Below are 21,730 nucleotides of genomic sequence, written 5' to 3'. Positions count from 1 at the left end.
GTTCTCGTATGACTGTCCCAAGGGAGGTTAAAGATCAGCTGAGAGCAATCTGTGGTGCTAAAGTAATTTAGTATCTGAAAATCCAAATATGATCCAAGAAGCTTTTCTTTTCCAAATCCTGCAGTCCCTTTTTCTCTAGAACAGTTGTATACTTGCTATGCTCTGGGAAACAAATCCATTGCTGTTGAGTTGGAACTGAATGTCAGACTGGACCAGAGTGAATGAACAAGGCTATTGTTTAACCTGCACTGTCCCACAGTGGAGCTATGGCAACAATTTCAGTTTGATAAATAACTGTGTCATTGTGTACTGACTCAAATGCTGGTACTGCCTGAATGACAAACTTTATCTTGCGTGTTTGACAGTCAGCACAGAGCCAAAAAAAAGGTACTTCAAAAAAAGAAAATGTGATTAGTTCAAGCTCCAAAATATTTTAGAAAGGAACTTTTGTGTCATTTTGTTTTCTCTGAAAAATCAGTCGTTTTCTGACAAGTTTACAAATATTTGTTTGATATCATTTTTAAAAAGCTTATTACGTGATGGTAATTATCTGAATGTCTAGCTTATGAATCCACTGCTTTTCCTTAAAGTTAGAATCTTGTTTTCTACATATAAAAAAGCACTGGGAAACAATGTGTATGCATCTACACTGGGGATTTTCTCTAGGTCAAATATAGGGTGACCATATATCCTGATTTAGTGAGGACAGTCCTGGATTCCAGAGTCTGGTCCTGGCCAGCTATTGAGAATTATAACAGGTGTCTCAGAAATGCAGGGGCATGGGACAGTCTGGCCAGGAGCTGGAGCGGCACAGTGTGCCTTGCAGACTGCAGGCCAGCAGGCAGACAGGCACTGCTACCTTCCCAGCACACCATCCCGCCCCAACCAACTTGCAAGAAGTGACCCAGACTTCTGGGACTTTCATATGGTCAGACTAGTGAAATTGAAATTTCTCTTTAGCCTTCAAAGTTTGCTTATGCTCTAAGGCTTAATTCTGGATAAAATATTGATATGCAAGTAAGAAACTGTGTTTACAGGCTAGCATTTCTTTTTGCCTCACCAGTTCAGTAGGTGCTATTTTCTTTGTAAGTTTTTCTCATGAAGGGCAAACTAAGACAAAAGTTATGCTAAAGTGACACTGGCTAGGGACAGACATTCAGAAAGTCTGAGCCTGAATTGATTCAAACTTTGCAGGTTAGTCTAACCTGGCAAGGCTAAACTGGTTTGTAATTGTACAGACATCCCCACTGGACTGAGGAAATGCTGGCACATGCCTGCAGTGGCTCAGGCTAGAAGCCGGGGGGGCACTACAGCAGCCCTCCTTTCCCTTCCACAATGCTGAGCTGGGGCGGGGCATGGCCAGGCCCTGGCAGGATGCTCTGCTTAGGAAGGGGTTCCCCCACCCCACTGTTGATAACAGAGCATTTAGTTACACAGCAGAGAGTTACACAGGGAGTTGTTAGCATTCATCAGCCCATCAAACAAAATAAAACAGCTTCTCTCATAAGCTCAAGCTTTTCTTAAACAACTTTTTCCAAGGAAGGAAGGGAGGGACATTATCAGCTGCCTGTTGATTAGCTCCAAAAAGCCCTAATCAGACACTGTACTTTGTACCTTTGTCCTGTCTCCCACAGTACGGACCTGCAGCCAATATATGGTATGCTATCTAATGCTGAGAGGTGACTGTGTAAGGCAGAGGGGAGTGGTGAGAGGGAGCAGGGGAGCAGAAGGAGTCCAAACAGATCCCGCTGTATGTGCAGTCTCTGCCAGAGCTCCAGCTATGGAGCGGAGAGGCGGGGCCAGCTCTGCTGGGCTGGAACAGAAAGCGGAGCCCCACCCTGGGTTGCAAAGCATCTGGGACACTGTGGGACTCCAGTTTAACTTAAACCAGAAAGGGGTCTGGGACAGACATTGCATAAATCGTTTGACCCAAATCAGTTAAGTCTGATACTACATTCAACCAGGTTTATCTCAAACCAGTTTTGACCATTTTCAAATTGGTTTATGTGCACTGAACATTTGTTCTGTTACAGTTTGTTGCAGAGCGCCTGAGTGCTCTGCTCCTATAAAGAGGCACAGGTGCTGGTTGCTGGGACAACCACAGTTGGTCAGAGGACCGGAAGGGGGCAGGGCCTGACCTATATATAAATCCAGGCAGAGGCCAGGGAGGCAGTCCCCTGCCAGCAGCCACAGGGGTGGGAACTCTGCTGGAGCAATGAGAAGGAAGAGGCCAGGATACTCGAGCAGTTGCTATGGGTGAGAGAGGGAGAAACCCTGTCACGGACTTGAATATGGTTATAGCCGGATGGTTTGAATTTATGTTGTAGCCAAGAGGCTTGAGTTTCTGTTTACTGTTTAAAACCGGAGGACTGGGTGAGGCTATTAGGGGTTGGAAGAGGCCTCATAGGGGCTCCACGGTAGCGTGGGGACCTCGGCGCCAGAGAGGGCGCAGCACGATAAGCACCCCAGAGCAAAGGGAGCAGCAAGGAGCCCCGAGGCAAAGGGGGAGACGAGAGAAGCCCCACAGTAAGGGGGCATCGATTGTAGAGTGCCTGAGGGGGTGCAACGTTGCAAGGCAAGCCAGACGAGGCAAGCCAGAGCGCCTAAGGGGGCACAAGTGTGCAAGACAAGCCAGAGCGCCTGAGGGGGCTCAAGTTTGTGAGACAAAGGCTGCGGAAAGCACAAGCCCCAGAGAGGGCAGACCAAACAACATCCAGGATATAAGCAAGGCTTGGGGCGTGGTAAAGGGGCGGTTGGAGCCACACATAGCCCATAAGGCTGGGGTGCACCGAATCACACAATACAGAACAGGGGCCAGGATTCAACAGAACACTGTGTCCAAGGGGACAAAAGGCAGCCTCCCTTATAAATACATAACATCAAAGACATAGCGGGTGAGAATGAGGATGCTTTGATGCAAACTTTGCACGGTAGGGGGCGCTAGGGGAGATCACGGCCGCTCCTAGGACCCCGCGCCATGACACAGTTTTAAACCAGTTTCTGATCACTTAAATTGATAATGTCTGTCCCTAGCCGTAGTGTTTTAGGGTTTTTAATACTGCTTTGTTTTAGGACTAGCCCAGCAGTGTTAAAAAGGATAGTGTGTGTGTTGAATTGTAGATTAAAGTGCAACATTTTTCCAGATCTAACCTTGGCTTTGTCTTTGAAGACAGGAGTTATATACTCTGTTGAGTGACATCTGCCTTGAAAACAAAGCAACCAAGGTCAAGTCGTGTGCCAGGAGAAAGGAGACAGGCTCTCTGGATGCTGACAGCTCCCTGGTTTAACTCATGATGCTTCACAGAAGGCACCATGAGTTAGACTGATCCTCCCAATCCAACAGATGTTCACTGATGGATCGGGAGGATGGTTGATTGAGCTCAATTTTGGAGATGCTCTGGGAAGAGAGGCTGCATGTCTGCAGTGTGTCCTCTAACTCTGCCCTCCTCTCCAATCTCCTGTGCTCTCTCAGGATGGGGTTGGGAGGGAAGGCAGGGGAGTGAGGTCCATTCTGGAGTTTCCCCAGCCTGCTCTGGAGTGGTGTGGGGGTGTGGGGATTGGACCCTCACCTTGCGGGGGTGGGACCCAATCCACCCACCCCATCTTGCGGCTTGGCTGGGCAACCCCCAGACTGAATTCACGCTCCTCCCTGCTCCCCCTCGAGGTCACCCTGGGGAAAAATTTCTAAAATGCCTAGGTAAAAGTCATTTGAGCTTAAGTTCTTTACTTGCCTAAGTCTCTTTAAAATTTTATCTAATTTCTTTCAAGTTTGTAGAACTCCTAAATCTCATCTTCTCCTGCCCTTTTTATTTATAGACTACAAGAGAAAAAGAAGGCTTCCTGTTTTTTCAAGTCCCAGTCAGGTTCTCAGTTCTGAATGAACCTGTCCAAATGATTTATTCATTTTACAATCAAAACAAAAACAAATATAACTATTGGAATGTGCACTAGTATATGCAAATTTAAAAAACCACAGTGAACTAGGTAAAAACTAGTCAAAGGATACTGTATTGTTAGTCCTATAGTCATTATAGTTAAATGTGCATCTCTTATTTAGATTCATAAAACAAAATCTAGCCTTCTTGAATGTTTTTACATTGCCTCCAGTACTTCACTGTCTGTTATTTCCACACCCGAGTTTAATATTACCACACATGAGTTTTAGCTGGAGCTAAAAACAGTCTGCAGAGCTGTATAATAGAAGAGTGACATTACCAGAAATGGTGCCGACACACAGTGAAATGGCAGAAGAAAAGAAAGTTTGAATAGTGGATCATTAAGACCATTATAAAGGAGAAAGGGTTGTTAATACCTGTAGAATGGAGAGAGATTAGCAGGAATCAAAGAGATGGCAATCAGTCGTGAAGTCAATTGACTCTCTTTGTGCTGCTTGATGCCACTGCTCCTCTCAGGTAGTCAGTGTTCAAATTTGGGTGGAGCAGGAATCAAAGGAGTGCAACTGCATCCCTGGATCCACCTCTGACCACCTGAACCAAGAGTTATCCCTGATGCCATCCCAAAAACTTGCAGGACTGTCTGTGTACTGTGGCGCCCCCCTCCCAGCAGATACCACAGGAATTCAAGTTCCCTATCACCATCTGACCCTGCCATCTGGACATTTCAGCTAGTTGTTTGAGGGCGATGCCTGCAGCGCTATTGATTATTTTTCATCTGGGCATTTTAAATACCCATATGTTTTTGGATTTCTGCTTGAAGGGTTCCAAATAGGCCTAGCATTTAGGCTCTGTTCTTAGATTATGGATTTTCTGCCACCTTATGAGTATATCTGGTGTTTCATAAGAACATAAGAATTGCCATTTACTGGGTCAGGCCATAGGTCCATCTTGCTCAACCTCGTGCGTCATACAAGACTAGTTTGAGGGCCATTGGGCACTGTCCAGTGCACTCTACCTCTGACCCTCACTCCTGTCTCTGTTTTCTTTAGTTGTCCCCCATAATCACTTGATGGGCACTTAGGCTAGGGACAGACATTACACATAAACTTGTTTAAGTGATCAGAAACTGGTTTAAACCTGTAATAGAACAGATGTTCAATATAGATAAACAAGTTTGAAAATGGCTGAAATCAGTGTGAGATAAATCTGGTTGAATATAGTACCAGACTTAACTGATTTGGGTCAAACCAGTTTATGCTATGTCCGTCCCAGACCCCTTGCTGGTTTAAGTTAAATCAGAGTCCCCCAGCATCCCGACATGCTCTCTGGGCTGGGCAAGGGTCTCTGCTCCACAGCAGGGCTGGCCCCTCCCCTTTGCTCCCTGGCTGGAGCTCAGCACAGACTTGCAGGCACAGCAGGGTCTGCTGGCTTCCCCATGCTCCCCTTTTCCCCCCCATCACCATTCACTGCCTAAGCAGAGATCCCTTCCTCCTCTCTGCCACAGCAGGGACTGTAGCCAGCACGTGGTATGCTAGCTAGTGCTGAGAGGTGTCTGTATGTGTGTCTTTCTCCAATTTCACTGGGATAGGCAGACAGAATATGGGCTTTTGGAGCTAATCAACAGGTCAGCCAGTAAGCTGTTTAAGAAGTTTGAAGTAATGTGGAGAGAGGCTATTGTTTTGCTAATTGAGTGGTAAAGACTGTTATCAGTCCCTGTCCCCTCTCCCACTCTGCTTGCTCACGTATCAGTTTGCTGCAGACATTATGATGAAGCAGGGAGGGAGACTGAAAACAGATCATCAACAGATGCATGCACTGCACACTCCCCCTTGCCTGAGAGAGCTAGCCCAGGCTGGGGGTCAGCAACACTACCGCCTCTTGAGGAGTCAGTGTGGAAAAGCCTGGGACTGTGCAGAAAGACATCCCTAATGAGAGCATCCTGCTGGGGCCTGGCCACAACCTCTTACCTCAGCTCCCTGCAGAAGGGAAGGGAGGGCTGCTCTAGTACCCCCCAGCTTCTAGCTTAAGCCACTGCAGGCATGTGCCTGAATTTCTTCAGTCCAGAGACAATGCCTGTCCAGTTTCAAACCAGTTCAGCCTAGACATGTTAGACTAACCTGCAAAGATTCATAGATTCATAGATTGTAGAGTCAGAAGGGACCCCGAAGGATCATGTCCAAGCCCCTGCCCCAGGCAGGAAAGAGGACTAAGGTCAGACGACCCAAGCCAGGTGCCTGTTTAGCCTTCCCTTGAAGACCTCCAAGTTAGGTGATAGTACCACCTCTCTTGGCAGCCCATTCCAGATTCTGGCCACCCCTACTGTGAAAAATTTCTTCCTAATGTCTAACTTTAATCTACTTTCCACTAGTTTGTACCCATTATTACTAGTTATTCCTATGGGTGCACTGGTAAATAGCGCATCCAGTTCTCTGTATGTCCTCCCTTGATAAACTTATAGGCTGCTACAAGGTCTCCCCTCAGACATCTCTTATGAAGGCTGAAGAGATCCAGATCCCTCAATCTCCCCTTGTAGGGTCTTGCACGGAGACCACTAATCATGCGAATGGCCCTCCTCTGGACCCTCTCCAGATTCTCCGCATCTCTCTTGAAGTGTGGTGCCCAAAACTGGACACACTACTCCAACTGTGGCCTGACCAATGCCGTATAGAGGGGGAGCATCACCTCCCTCGGTCTGTTGGTCATGCATCTGCTAATCCATGATAAGATGCGACTGGCTTTGTTGATGACTTTGTTGCACTGCTGGTTCATGTTCATCTTGGAGTCAACTATGACTCCAAGATCCCTTTCAGCCGCTGAGCGGCTGAGGAGGTCATCACCCGACCTATAGGAGTGCTGGGGATTCCTCCTCCCTAGGTGGAGCACCTTGCATTTGTCTTTGTTGAACTGCATACTGTTTCATTTTGCCTGTTGATCCAACCTGTCCAGATTGGCCTGTATCCGCCCCCTGCCCTCCAGTGTGTTAACTTTGCCCCATAACTTGGTGTCATCTGTGAACTTGAACAGAGTGCTCTCCACACCCTTGTCCAAATTGCTGATGAAGAAATTAAATAACACCGGTCCAAGGACCGAACCTTGAGGGATACTACTGCCCACCTCCTTCCAGGCCGAAAATGACCCATCCACCACCGCTCTCTGGGTGTGGTCCCTAAGTCAGTTTACCACCCACCTGACTGTGTAAGCATCCACTCCACAGCCTGCTAGCTTCCTTATGAGAACAGGATGCGAAACTCTATCAAAGGCCTTCTTAAAGACCAGGTAGATGACATCTGCCTCAGCTCCAGTGTCAAGGCAGTGTGTTACCTGGTCGTAAAAAGCTAATTGATTGAATCAATTCAGGCTCAGGCTTTTTGAATACCTGTCCCTAGCCTTAGTGGACCCCTAGATTAAGCGGGGCTTTTAGCTTTACTTGATGAGCACTGGCCCTGCACTCCCAATGCACATCAAATAGGTCTGTATCACACAGTGACAGAGAGTGGATGCCAAAAGAGAAAGTGAACTGGGGAAGATCAGGGTTTTTTTTCTACTGTTCCTCTCTCACTTGTAGTCTCCAGGTTTCCTTTTTAAATCTTATATCTGAGAAGCATAGTACAGCAACTGCAGGAAAAACAGAATGCCATTGTGATGCTGGGTGTCCCCATGTTTGGGGGCACATCCATCTGGGGAGGCTTCTCCAGGAAATGCTTGGGACGTGAGATCCTGGAATGCAAAACCAGGTATTACCTAGCAGTTTAGGCCTCTTTCAGAAAGGTCTCCCAAACAGAGACGCTGTCTCTAGAGTTCACCTTATTCTACGGCTACCAAAAAAAAATTGTCCTCCCATTTGGGCTCTTTGCCTGCCAGAAGTTAACTATGTTGGGTGAGTTGTGTGGGTGTATGTGTATGTGGGTATATGTGTCTATGTAGGTTCCTGTGTGACGTGTATGTGGATATACACTGAATTATAGAAACTTAGGATTGGAAGGGACCTCAGGAGGTCATCTAGTCCAACCCTCTGCTCAAAGCAGGACCATCCCCAACTAGATCATCCCAACCAAGGCTTTGTCTACCTGGGTCTTAAAAACCTTTGCTGGATCTGGTGGTCAACATCCCCTTTGTTGCTCTTCCCTCTGACTCTAACCCAGAGACTTTCAACAGGCCTGTTTCCAGTTTCATACTGGAGCTCTGAGATATCATATGGCTCCTTTACATAAAGAGCAACTCCTCCTTTTCTCCTTTGCCTGGCCTTCCTGAATAATTTGTGCCCATCCATGGCAGTGCTCCAGTCATGCGAGCTCCCACCAAGTCCCTGCTATTTCATTCACTATATATGTGTATATATGTGTGTGTCTACATAAATACCCCACATACACACACGTGTGTGTACATGTGTGTCTGTGTATATACATATATATGTGTGTATATGTGGGGTATGGATATTTGGGTGTATATGTATATGAACATATCAGTGTGTGTGTGTTGGGGGGGTGTACATGTCTATATATATATATGTGCCTGGGGGCATATATATGTGTGTATACATATGTATGTATATATATTTGTGTATGTTGGTGTACATTTATATACATGTATTTGTGATATATGTGTTTGTACATATATGTGTATGTATGTGTGTGGGGGGTGCATGTGTATGTCGGCATACCTGTATATATCCATGTGTGGGGGGATGTGCATGTTTTGTTATACACATGTATGTGTGGGGGTGTATGTGGTATGTATGTGTGTGTGTCCTTTCCTTTTTTCGGGTTCTTGTGTGACAAGACATTTAGTGGAAGTTGCAGATTCGTTGGTACCTGACAGGGCTGCACTGTGAACACTTCTGCTATGGCCTTAAACTTCCAAACTCTGGGCTGTGAACCCCATGCTTTAGCACCTGTGCCACCCCAGCCCATCTATGTGGGGGGGTGGGGGATATATATGTGGCTGTACATGTAGGTGTGTGTATGCATGTATATAAGTGTGCATGCACCTGAGTGTATGCATGTGCACAGCCAGCCACTTAAACCCCCCAACGCATGCGTGCACACACACATACACTCATGTGCACACACACATATATACACACATGCACATGCAGGTGTGTGTATACCAAGTACACCCCTGAAACATGGAAGATGCCAAGTTTTAGCCAATTTTGGATTTTAAACTTCATTGCAGAACAAGGAAGTTTTTTTTACCTCCCTGCCTGTCATCTGACTCCTCCAGGGAAGGAATTCTACCTGATCAACACATCAGAGAGCTACTCAACACAGCTCACAAGGACACTGTCATGGACCCAGAGGGACAGACGTTCATCTTCAGCTCCCTCTGTGTAAAAATGAAATTTATTTCCTACCTATGAAGACTTTTTACCATCTTGTACCATCTATACTTTTCCTAGAGCCTGACAAAGGGACTTTGATCCCAAAAGCTTGCAGAAAAAGACAATTTTCTTGCCATTTTCCAGTTGGTCTAATAAAAGGTATCATTTTGGAACCAAGAATTCTAGTTTTTTGTATGTATATATAATACACACACACATTTTTGTGTGTGTGTGTGTGTACATATATGCACACACATCTCTTTGTGGGTGTACATGTGTGTAGCTGTACATGTAGGGTGTGTGTGTACACCCCCTACATGTACAGCTACACACATGTACACCCATGCAGATAAATATGTGTATATACATATATATGTGCGTGTGATATCTACGTGTGGGTGTACACGTGTGTGTACATGCATGTATACATACGTGTAAGTACACGATCCGCCCCTCCCGGGCGCCGCCGGGCGGTGGCAGCCACTTTTCTCCTCCTCTCCGCTCTCCTCCTCCCATTTCTCGCCCGCCCGCGCGGCTCCGCGCCTGCCCGGCGGAGCCGCGAAACACAACATTTCCCCGCAGCCCCGAACGCGCCCGCGCGCCCCTCCGGCTCCTCCCCCTCGACCTCGGGGCGGGCCGGCGGCGGCTGCTGCGGCTGCGGCCTGACGGAGTCTCCGCGGCTCGTGATTGGCTGGCGGGCCGGCCGGGTGGCTGGGGCGGCCTCTCGCGCCACTTTCAGGCGCTTTGGCGCGCGGGACGCCGGGCGACGTCATGGCCGAGAGCGAGGCCGGCCTGGCGGGTGAGAGAGGCGCGAGCCCTTGGCGGGCGGCCGCGCGCGACTTCCCCCTCTCCCTCCCCCACTCCCGCTGCACCTCACGCGCGGTCGGGCGGGACGGGCTGCAGCGGCGCTTGCATGTTTCTGGGTGGGAGCCCTTCCATGGGGCCTTGAAAGCGGTGCTCCTTCCCTGCCCTCCTTGCATGCTCTTCCTTGCCCCCAAGCCGGTTGGGAGAGGTTGCACAACGCGTCACTTGTGGGGGTAGGCAGGGGCTCGCGTAGAGGCAGGTGACCGCAGGCACAGATACACTCCCCCACACAGACAGACATACACACAGGGGCACACCTCAGGCAGATGTGTGCACATGCAACCAGACATATGTATGCTCATGCATATATTCCTGCATGTGCACCGATGTGGGGGCACACATGGACAGGCATGGAGGTGGGCACACACACCCGGGCAGGTATGCAGGTGTGCATGTGTATGTAGACATGTGCTCACATGCACAGATAGACACAGAAGTGCATGTGCAATGAGACTGAGGCATGTGCAGCTGCAGGCACATGCTCGCATGTAGGTATGCACAGACAGACACAGAGGCACATGTGCATTCAGGAGCAGGCATGCACGCATGCATGTACAGACAGATGCATGTGTGCGCACACACATGGGCACACATCTCCCTCCTGCCCCCTCATTTGTGTGGGCACAGGTAACAGAATTGCAGCTTGCAGAAGTGTCCCGTGTGGGTGGTGGCGCTGGAGCAGTGGGGTTCAGGCTCCCGGCTGCCTTGGCAGCATCACTTCACTTAGCCCTGGATTTCTTTCTCCTTCTCCTGTAGAATCAGAGTAGCCCAGGGGGGTTGGGAATCTCCTGTGGGTTTGTTTGGCGGGGAAAAAAAAATCTCTGCATATGCAAAGTATACGTTCTTCTTTCATATGGCTGACTTGGAACACCAGTTATAAGTTCAGTTTAAGGTTAGTTAACCAATCTGATGCACTTGAGGAAAGGGAATGTATCTCCTCAATGCTGCTGTCAAATTAGTATAGAGGGCAATGTTGTTATGTGGTCCATAGTTTGATCAGGATTGCCAAAGTCATATTTTGCAGAACTCCTAATACTCCGTTTGTGCATCAGGTGACTGCCATTTCCAGCTCAGATATGATTCAGAGCCTTCCATATTTTCCGCGGAAGGTCAAAACCAGGAGGCTTTGTTGTTGGGTTGGAAATTAGGTGTTTATTCCGAATGGTGGTTTCATTCCATGCTTTCCTTCAAGCTGTTGCAAAGTAACCAGTGCTGAAGCACATGCATTCTCCATCACACGATTTTTCTGACACTTCCTGTAGCTTCATGACTGCAGCAAATTGCTAAGTTGATGGCACGGTTAATGGTGTCTCCCACCTATCTCTAGGAGTCTCATCTTAGTGCACATACCACCATCAGGGCCAACGTTTTGGGTAACACAAATCAAAATTAGTCCTGTTGAAAGTTAAGCAGGTGGTCAAAGTTTGTAAGTGAAAAATGACAGAGCTGATGGTCTTGATGTTAATTCAAGGCTGGCCAACTGGCAGCCTGTGGGCTGCATGTGGCCTGTGATGGGTTAACTTGTGATTCACCTGGCCACTGCTTCCTTTATTGTTCTAGCTGCAGTGCTCCTGCTCCCTCCTCTGATTTCTCCTGCTTGACCCAGCCCCAGAGGGGCAGGCCATAGTGCTGGGGGAGTTGAAGACCCAGAGTGCCCAGAGGGCGTGGTGCAGTGGGGAAGTCCTTTGGTTGTGTAGCTGCAGGTGAAGCAGGGTACCGTGTGCAGTGCAGCAGGGAGCAGGGGAGCACCCATGCAGTGCCCAGGGGTGGGGCTGGAGGACACCTGTACAGGTGCTGTGTGCATGGGGGAGTACCCATGCATATACAGCATAGGGCCTATGGCTCCCACAGCATGTGGTCCCCACTGATGCAGTCCCTGACCACTTAGAAGGTACCCTGATGTAGTTCAGACAAGTTGCCGGTCTCATCCTGCGTCAAAAATTTTGCATTCTGGTTCAGAGACCAGTGTACTCTTGTATCTTATTTGACTACGTACTGGATTGTCAGAAAACATTTTTTTTCATACTGTGCATGCATACTTGTGCATCCAAGTTCTGGTGGGAATAATTCATTGTTTCAATATGAATGTCTTTACATTTCTCTCTCCTCGCCCTGGGACAGACTTTTCAGGTAGTGGGGGACAAGTCACATTTAACATTTAACTAAGGTGTTGGACTTGTAACGTGGATTAGGGCAAGTCTCGTGCTAGCTTGCCTGCAGAAAACTGCATCTTCTTGGAGCTCACCTAACATCAACGAATCTTTGCTGGTGGGATCTGGACATTCAGATAGAACATTTATAAGTCTTTTGCCTTTTACTACATATTGCTTTACTGGCATAAATTTCTGGTCTGTCTACCGTTTTGATCCGTTTGTTAGGCTTTTGTCTCTGAAGAAGAACCATAACATTTAAACTGGATAATCTCAACAGTGTGATTCTGTTGTACAGAGCAGATGACAGTGACCCCTAAGGGTGCTTGCTGTGCAGGCTCAATCTCTCTGTTGCCACCGTGAGTGATCTAATAACCCATCAAGCCACCCTTAAAGGTCCCAGAGGCTAGCTCTTAAGGGTATTATGGGGGTCATCTGCTCCATCATGGTGGCAGGCTTACCTCACATAGGGAAGGACCCTAATGACTGGGTGACCATGTTGCAGCCATTCCACAGTTCCCTTGGATCTCGATCTATTGGAGCAGGAGACAGACATTAATCTTCCAGTAGGAAGTGAGGAGCTCTAAAGCCCTTAGTGTCTTGTGTTAGTTTGAGGCTTCCACAGACCCTTGGCTCAACTTCAGAGGAGAGGAGAGAATTGGGTCTCCTCCAGCTTTGGGGCAGTCCATGTGGCAGGTCACCAGTGGAGCCACAGAGCCAGGAAGGCACGCTGAGTAGCTTATTCTTCAGAACTTAGACGTTTTATAAAATAAAAAAGTGTTTTTATTAGTGTGTGCATTTATTAATTGAAAAAGCTAGCGATCCTGAATGTTGAGCTGTAAGATAAGAAAAAAATCTGGAGGTAATTTTTAAAATATTTTTAAGGACGGCAATATGTTTCATTCTTTCAAAACACAAGCTGGCTGAGTGTACTTTGTTCATATTTGTGAGAGAGTTCAGATCTGGGCTGACACCTGCACCTGACAGTGGTATAAATTAGGGATGTACTGATATATCATTTGGCTGTTGGATCAGTACTGATTAAAAGGAGAAATGACATTATTGGCTTATTTTGGTCATTGTAGCTGATGATTATGGCCACGTGCCTGGAGCACCCTGGCAAGCATAGTCTGGTCCTCATGCCCGGCTGCTGGCCTGAGCCCACAGCAGACTACATGTCCCAGCGAGCAGCGAGAGGGGGCTCTAGGGAGTAGTCGCAGGGTACTGTGTTTGGAAACAAGGACCATTGTTGGCTCCTGCTGCTGCTGCTGCCCTGGCAATGCTGTGTGTGGAGTGGGGACCTGAGCACTGGGGCTGCCGTGGAGATGGGCTGTGCATTGACAGGGTAAGGTGCCACGTGAGGGACATTCCTCTCCACTGGGCACTGGGCACCTTGCTAAAGCGGCTTTTCCCCAGTGGTTGTGGGAGCTTGGCTGTGTGGAGCCTACCGGTGCTGAGGCAATGGTGTGGTCTGGGGCTCCAAATGTGCCTGGCACCACTGTCCGTGCAAGGGACCACCCCGCCTGCCAGGGATAGCAGCACAAAAAGTGCATGAAGTAGCTGCTTTAGCATGGTGCTATAAGCATGCCATGGTAAAGCTGTGTTGCATCTATTTTTGGCTGTGGGCCAGTTTGGCTGTGCTAGTTTGTTCTGAAAACAATGTAGTCATGAACTTGGTGTAAGCCAGGACTGTCCAACTCTCATAAATAGGTCTGTACTGGAGCGTTTCTTGCGGGCTGGATGTCTCATCTTTGGATCTGGCCTGTGGGGCTTTTCCGTGTAGCTGTTGGCATCGTTGTGTCAGCAGCATCAGTAAATTTGTTAATGTTGCTGCTGCTGCTGCTAAAGCCCCATTGCTGCAGTTGCTAGAGCAATTATTTTGAGAAGGTGAAGAAGTTGTGTTTATGGTAGCCTATGCAAAATGATGCAGAGTGGTGCTGATTAGTTTGTCTTTTGTCAACACTAGAACTATCATTTTGTTAAGACATTCTCTAGTAAAATGTCATGTTGGATTAAATATTGGAAGATAAAGGCACTGAATGATTTAAAAATTCACTTCTGTTTTCAATGAACTTTCAGATATGTCTGATTCCGGAAGTTTTGCAGCATCACGTTCTCGGCGTGAGAAAAAATCTAAAAAAGGGCACCAGGAAGCTCTTGAACGTTTGAAAAAAGCCAAAGCTGGTGAAAAATTGAAATATGAAGTAATTATGTATTTTTTAAATTCTTTTTGTATAAAATATTTGACTTGGGGGGGGGGGGGCAGTGAATATCACTGCTTACTCTGTTATGAAAAGCCCTTTATTTACTTCCAAAAAATGGTGTGAAATCAATTGACACATGCCTTTGATACCAGTTTGTGTTAATATTTAATAACTTTCAGAGTGGGTTAGTATCTGTTTCAACATTTCCACTTCTCTTGTGATTGTAAATTAAAGGCATACATAAGAAATATTCTCAGTTATTAGAATGTTTCTTCCTGTTTAAGCACAAAGGTTGATCTGCCTTGACTGTTATTCAGCAGTGAAGGCCTTGTCTTCAGGATTTAATGACTTAATCAATACATGTTGCAGCAGGAAACGCTTTTATTTAGGAACTTCAAATTATGTTACAGTCCAAATAGGATGACATTAATACATGACACTTCTGCAAGGAAAGCAAAATGTATTTATATTGCTATAATGAAGAAATGGCATAACAATTATCCAGATTGAGGTCATTTGATACTTTTGAAATTTGTACTGTTTATAACATTCATAGAATCATAGAAAATACAGGTTTGAGGGGACCTCAGGAGATCATCTAGTCCAACCCCCTGTTCAAAGCAGGACCATCCCCAATATCATCCCAGCCAAGGCTTTGTCTAGCCAGGGCTAAAAAACCTCCAATGATGGGGATTCCACAATCTGTTCCAGTGCTTTACTACCCTCCTAATGAGAGAGTTTTTCCTAATATCCAACCTAAACTTCTCCTGCTGCAACTTGAGACCATTGCTTTGCCATCTGCCACCATTGAGAACAGTCTGTCTCCATTCTTTTTGGAACCACCCTTCAGGTACTTACTTGAAAGCTGCTATTAAATCCCCTCTCAGTCTTTCCTTCTCCAGACTAAATAAGCCCAGTTCTCTCAGCCTCTCCTCAGAAATCATGTGCCCTAGCCCCCTACCATTTTTGTTGCCCTTCCCTGGAGTTTCTTCAATTTGTCTTTGTCCTTTATAGTGGAGAGACCAAAACTGGGCACAGGGCTCCAGATGTGGCCTCACCAGTGCTGAATAGAGGAGAATAATCACTTCTCTTGGCCTACTGTCAACAAACCTCCCAGTGTTGCAAAGAGGACTAACGGCATATTGGTCTGCAAAGGCACAATGGTACATATTCAGCACTGTCCACTGTAACCTTCAAGTCTTTTTCTGCCAAGCTGCGACTTAGCCAGCCAGTCCCCAGACTGCTCAAGATGCAGATCCACCTTGAGAGTGCATGTCTATATTAGTTACAACATTTTTTAAATCCTTGCACATACTTCAATTAACTCTGACCTTCATGTACCTCATGTTGCTCACAAGACAAAAGAACCTTACATTTTAGCATGCATTTTTAGTAAAAGTGCTTAAAAATGATGCACTGGTTATTGTGAAACTGGCAAATATATGTTAAATACATTATTTACCATAATGTGTGTGTACACAACCTTGAATTTCAATATAGTAGGTTAGTTTTTTGATTAAAAATACTTTCCCTATAAATATACCAGCAGTTAAATTCAATTCAGTTTATTAAGGATTCTGGCCAAAAGCCATGCTCCTTAAAACAACAGAAGACATACAACCATAATATAAATTTAAACAAAAATAACAGAAATGCAAATAGAATAATAAAATAGGGCCAAGCATTACAGAAGCATTATTCCTACTCCTAGAATTAACGATAAGTACAAATATGGTGACCAATCAGATCATGAATCTATAAAAATGTTGTGCATAGGTCCACAATTAACACAGTAAAAAGCAAATATAGTGATAAAGTTTATTAGTCATATCAACAGTAAAGGATGTTTAGTTCTGATCTCTTTTAGCCTTGTGATACACTAGCTTTTAAAATGGAGAAAACAACTGAAGCTGAAAGAGGATTTGCAATTACTTTGTGAATGGTTTCTTATGCCTGAGTGTTTAATAAAGATACTGTATTAAAAAGTAATAGCATGAGATATGTATACCTTCTTTGTAGGTTGAAGAATTCACAGGTGTTTATGATGAAGTGGATGAGGAACAATACTCCAAGATGGTCAGGGACCGGCAGGATGATGATTGGATCATTGATGATGGTGCGTAAGATTTATCTTGATACAAAAATAGATAACTAAATACAAAAAATAAATGTGAAGAGCAGCTAATCTGAGGCACAGGTTTGGGCCGAGTGTGTTCAAACATCTTTTTTTGTATTATTTAAAACAAGCAAACAAAAGTAGTGAAACCATTCTGTTGTTATTGTAACTGCAGCAAGTTTTATGCAAACCTTCCTGCAAAATGCCAATACTTCTATGCATTCTCACGAATTATTTTTAATAGACAAGAAAAAGATGAGTCACTACACAAAGACTTTAGGCGTATGGTCTGAGCTAATAATGCATTCAAGATCAAGGATCTTGAAGTTATGTAACTGACTGGAAATGTTTCAAATGCCGATTAGCAAGCGACTCAGTTCTGGTTAAGCAGTTTTATGTACTTACAATGCTTGATTTAAAAAAATAAACCTTTATAATTTACCTGTTTTGACTATGAAAAGATACACTGAGATAAGCCAACCCAGTTCTAATGGCTTTTGGATTTGAGTAAGTACCTTAATATGTAATATATTTAAAAAAATAAAAAGCAGAAGTGTTATTTAATAATTGAAATCAAATGTATAGTTTTATCATTACAAATTCATAAAGTGTTACTTAGGATTAACAGTTATAAACTATTTTTGTACAGATGGCATAGGTTATGTAGAAGATGGAAGGGAGATATTCGATGAAGATCTAGAAGATGATGCTCTTCTTCCTAGCAAGAAAGGTAAACAAACTTAACCTTTTTGTCAGGTTTTCCCAACTGCTCATAAAACTAGTTAAGAAATCTTCTAAAGTCAAATATCTGCTTGTATTGTTGCTGTTTAAAAGCACTGTGGTTCCTTAAATGATCCTCGGAGGCTGGTATGGGCTACAGAGCCTCTGTTTATTGCTGTGAGATGGAGATAATCAAGCTTGGTTATCAGAAAATTAGCATGAACTACTGCCAGTCAAATAATTCATCCTTAAAGCACTCCAGTGAAGTCTGCTCTTGAATGACAAGAAGCTCAGATGGGGAGCATTTATTCTTCCGGGATAAAATATTCTAGAATAAGATAGCTTTCTTGGGAGATCACACAGTTCATAAAGTGCAAGTTGCTTTACCAAATGTTGAAGGTGATTATTTTTCTCCTTAAGTATTGACTCTAGAGTCCAAGTGTATTTTTAACAATGTGGCGTTTTACTGTCCAACACTTTTACCCAGAAAAGCGTGGAAAAAGCTGCACTTGAATAACATTCTATTCTGAATGTTCTTCAGAATAGAAGTCTCAGGTTTGTTATACAATCAGTGCTATGCAAATAGATGCATTGGTGTTTGTAGTCCATTTGTCTCAGCAGTGGATTATTTATGATAATAGAAATATAAAACAGCATTTAGTGAGGTAACACTAAGTCATGCTTCATAAACGCTTAAAAAGATGTTGTCTTACTCTGACTGGACCACCAATAGGAATGAAAAACAGTTAGTTGCTGACCTCTATGAAAGTTGCATATAGGATATCACGTATGGTGGTGATTTCATTGTTGTTTACTTTTGAACTATGAAATGAGATCCAAGAAAAGATAACACTTTTTAGTCAACACTAACCCTAGATTTTAGCCACCAGCAAAAGATGAAAGATATGTCCCAGTGCAAATTTCTGGACTCTTACCTGAAGTTTTGAGAAACTGCTAACTTATCTCTTGCCCTACTAGGAAAAGGTGACAAAACAAATGACAAAAAGAATGTGAAGAAATCTGTGGTATCAAAGCCAAACACTATCAAGTCTATGTTTATAGCCAGTGCGGGGAAGAAAAACACAGATGTAAGTTTCATATAAAGATGTTGGAATTGGAACTAGTTTGTTTTAATGCTGTGTAATTTAGTGACTTATTTTGGCCCTGGACAGATGTAACATTTGAAGTGCTTCAAAACTGGAGCACTTCAGCTGTGGACAGATGTATAGGCCTTCCCCCACTGTTCTGGGACTAAGAGTGGAGGCAGAGAGTTTCCTGCGCTCCAGCCCTGATGACAGCTAAGTACATGGGAGAGCTCTCATTGGCTATTTGCCTCACTTCTCTCTCTGGGAGGGGGAGAACAAACACTGTGGGTTGCCAAAGGCAAGAGCAACCTCCTTTTGTATTCCATAGGTTGGGCATGCATAATAAGAAGCACTTTGTGTTCTCTAGGGTTGTTTTTGGAACACTGGCCATTTTTGGGGTGCTTCACATGAGCTGTACATCTTTCCATTCACCCTTTCCAAACACTTGGTGTTTGCAGTGCTGTAAAGGTTATGTCTGTCCAGGGCCTCTGAATGGTGCATGAGTTTTTATTTCCTAGAGTCAGTATCCACACTAAATTTAAACAGTCCCCATTGTGTGGGCATGGTGCTTAGCACTTTTGGAAAATATGGGCCCTGGTATAAAACAGCTCATTATCCTTATAGTGGCAGCTTCTTGGCTTGGCAAACAAATGTATTTAAAAATTCTAGATGGCTAACTGCTATTTAATATTGTACAGAAAGCTGTAGACCTGTCCAAGGATGATTTGCTTGGGGATATCTTGCAAGATTTAAATGCTGAGGTAAGTGCATAAATTGTTAAAATGTGTAATATACTTACAGTTTCATCCAGGATAATGGTCTATTCATTTGTCACATTAAAGAGATTTTTTTCTGCTTAAAATTAGACCATCTTGACTTTCATCACTTTGTTATTCTCCATTCTTGGCAACAACAACCTCTGTCCTGGTGAAGTCATTTTTAAGTGTGTAAAATGTCAGCTTGGTTAGTGATTTTTCATTAATTGCCTTGATGGTGCTTTGGCTGCGTTAATGGACTTCCTCTAAACTGCCAAGTTCAACCTTTACAACAACATCAAAGCAAAAACCATCTCTTTGGGGAATATTGTAATTTGGGGCTATCAAACTCTTGTCCCCACTGTCTAGATGAGGAGTGCAGGGCTGGTTTGCAGATTGGATTGGGCCCGCAGATTGGCCCTGCACACTGGAGCCAGCGTGCATGACTGGTCTTGTGCAGGTGCCACATGCAGTGCATCCCCTGCAAGCTGTATGAAGTGCCCTTTGCCAGTCTTAGGCACATGCTCCATTTGAGGCCAGTCTGCAACTCAGAGAGCTCTGTGGGCTGGATCTTTGACATCCCTTTCATAATTTTTATTCATGTTTTAATATATAATTAGCTCCTTTCTTTGGCTATAGTGTAAATTTTGTATAGGAATCTGATTCCTAACTTACTAAAGGTGATATCCCCAAGTGTTAACAATATTCCAATCCCCTAAATACTTCAGGAAATGCTTTTATGCTGTAATATGCCATTGCAAGGCATGGATTTAAAAAACAATATATATGGAGTGTAAGTGAGTAAAATACATTTGAATTCAAAGTATTTTTATCTTTGTTTCATGAAATTATATATTTTATTGACTTGAAAGTCAACTTTTGAAACCTTTGGCACTCTCTAACACTTTAGTCCTCATCCCTTATATTACATTTACTCTGTTTTTTGTCTATATGTAAGCATAAATATGGAATTTACTGTGGCTTGTCTGTTAGTCTGTCAATGCTGACAAGCTGAAGGTCATCCTAAATAACTTTTTTTTGTGCTGGAGTATGGTGATGTAGGCTCTATCTGATAGACTCTATCAGAAGAGTTATAGTTGTGTTATTTCAGCAGGAAGTTGGCTGACGAAACAGTTTACGCCAGTTTCAGTTTTGGTTGAAAGTCAAATTTAATTTTTGTTTTGCTTTACTTGATGTATAACTTTTAAAAAATGGTCTATAGGAAGGGCTGAAAAAAGCATTTTAAAAACAAATGCTTTCCACTGCTCCATGCTTTTTTCGAACAGTTCTTGTTCTCATGTATCTACAGATTTTCAGTTTCTTAAAACGAAGTTTGTGAATGTGTGCATATACTGTATTTACTCAGTTAGAAAATGAAGTTTTTTCCCCCTGCATTTAACATGAGGAGGAAAAAGCCCCTGCTCTTGCAGTCAAGTATTAGGCAGTGGGGGACAGGCAGCTGATGTGGCTCTGAGCTAGAGCTGCAGCTGCTGTCTGCTCCCTGCTGCCTCTGCACATAGTGCCACTTGTCCCCCTGCACCCCACAGTCCTGCCCTCCCTCCCTGTGTCACTGTTCCGCACCCCTACCCCCATATTCCCTCTGCCACATTCCTTCTTACCTTTGCATTGGGCTGGCAGGCTCCATACTTGCTGTTGATCCTCGTACTGCCCCCCAGAGCCTGCCTTAACACATGTTCCCCTGCTGCCTTACCACTGTCTGTCTGCCTACTGCTTGCCCCATTACTGCCCCCCGCCTTGGCAAGGGATCCTGGCTTTCCCTGATTAAAAAAATCACAAATTCTCTAATAAACCCCCCCAAATCTGTAATTAAAATTGAAGCCTCCCCCTGGCCCTACTGGTGCCTCTCACTCATCCCCCAGCCTTACTGGTGCCCCTCACTCACCCCACAGCCCCCCTCCCGCCAGCTGCCAGGGCTACAGGACCAGGGACCCAGGTCTGCAGCCCCCTGCCCCTGACAGAATGCAGTGGCTGCTGCAGGAGAAGAAGCATGGAGCCGGCTCCCCCGCCCCCACTGCCTGCCTGCTGAGGATGGGGGCGAGGTCAGCTCCCAGCAGTCCTGGGGACCTGCACCCCTCAGATTTGTTCACGTGGTGGGGGCATGCTGTGGTTTCATGCTTCATACTCTGCTGCCCTCTCCCGGAGCCTCCACAGTGCATTGTGTGTGACCTGGCATGGCAGCGCACAGCTGGGATGTGCAGGAAAGCTGCTTGCCTCTGTGAGCTCCACGGTGCTGTGGCGACAATTCCCCTGTGTGTGGGGGTAGCAGTGAGGGGCACAACCCTGCACTGTTGCCCATGAATGTAGCGGAAGTGGCACCAGGGTAGCGTGGAGCTTGCAGAGGTAGGCAGCTTTCCTGCACAGCCCTGCTGTGCGCTGCCATGCTGGGTCGCACACACTGAGCAGCGGAGGCCCCAGAGGAGGGCAGCAGGGCAGAGAGCATGAGCCCACAGCATGCCCCCCACCTCCCGCAACTGCCCCTGCCCCATGTGTATATCTGGGGGGCTTGGGTCCCCTCTGCCCCCCGAAAGTGCACGCTGCAGCGGGGAGCTGGCCCCACCCCCCACTCCTGAACAAGCCACCCGCAGCCTCGTCTTGCTCC

General features: G+C 45.4%; 1 protein-coding gene across 1 annotated transcript in view; it reads left to right on the top strand.

Annotated features, from left to right (window-relative positions):
* The first annotated feature begins 9,857 nt into the window (after positions 1-9,857).
* POLA1 (DNA polymerase alpha 1, catalytic subunit) overlaps positions 9,858-21,730 on the top strand; it is a 304,797-nt gene continuing 292,924 nt past the window's right edge. Inside the window, exons 1-6 of the mRNA XM_090062006.1 lie at positions 9,858-10,015; positions 14,310-14,434; positions 16,454-16,550; positions 17,200-17,280; positions 18,249-18,358; positions 19,054-19,116. Of these exons, the coding sequence (XP_089918132.1) occupies positions 9,988-10,015; positions 14,310-14,434; positions 16,454-16,550; positions 17,200-17,280; positions 18,249-18,358; positions 19,054-19,116 (504 nt within the window). The 5' untranslated portion in view covers positions 9,858-9,987. The remainder of the gene's footprint in view (positions 10,016-14,309; positions 14,435-16,453; positions 16,551-17,199; positions 17,281-18,248; positions 18,359-19,053; positions 19,117-21,730) is intronic.

This window comes from Crocodylus siamensis, chromosome 1 (assembly GCF_052110815.1).
Source record: "Crocodylus siamensis isolate JL-2025a chromosome 1, ASM5211081v1, whole genome shotgun sequence".
Lineage (NCBI taxonomy): Eukaryota > Metazoa > Chordata > Crocodylia > Crocodylidae > Crocodylus > Crocodylus siamensis.
Note: the sequence above shows the minus strand (reverse complement) of the source record. Positions and strands in the feature narration are given on the sequence as shown.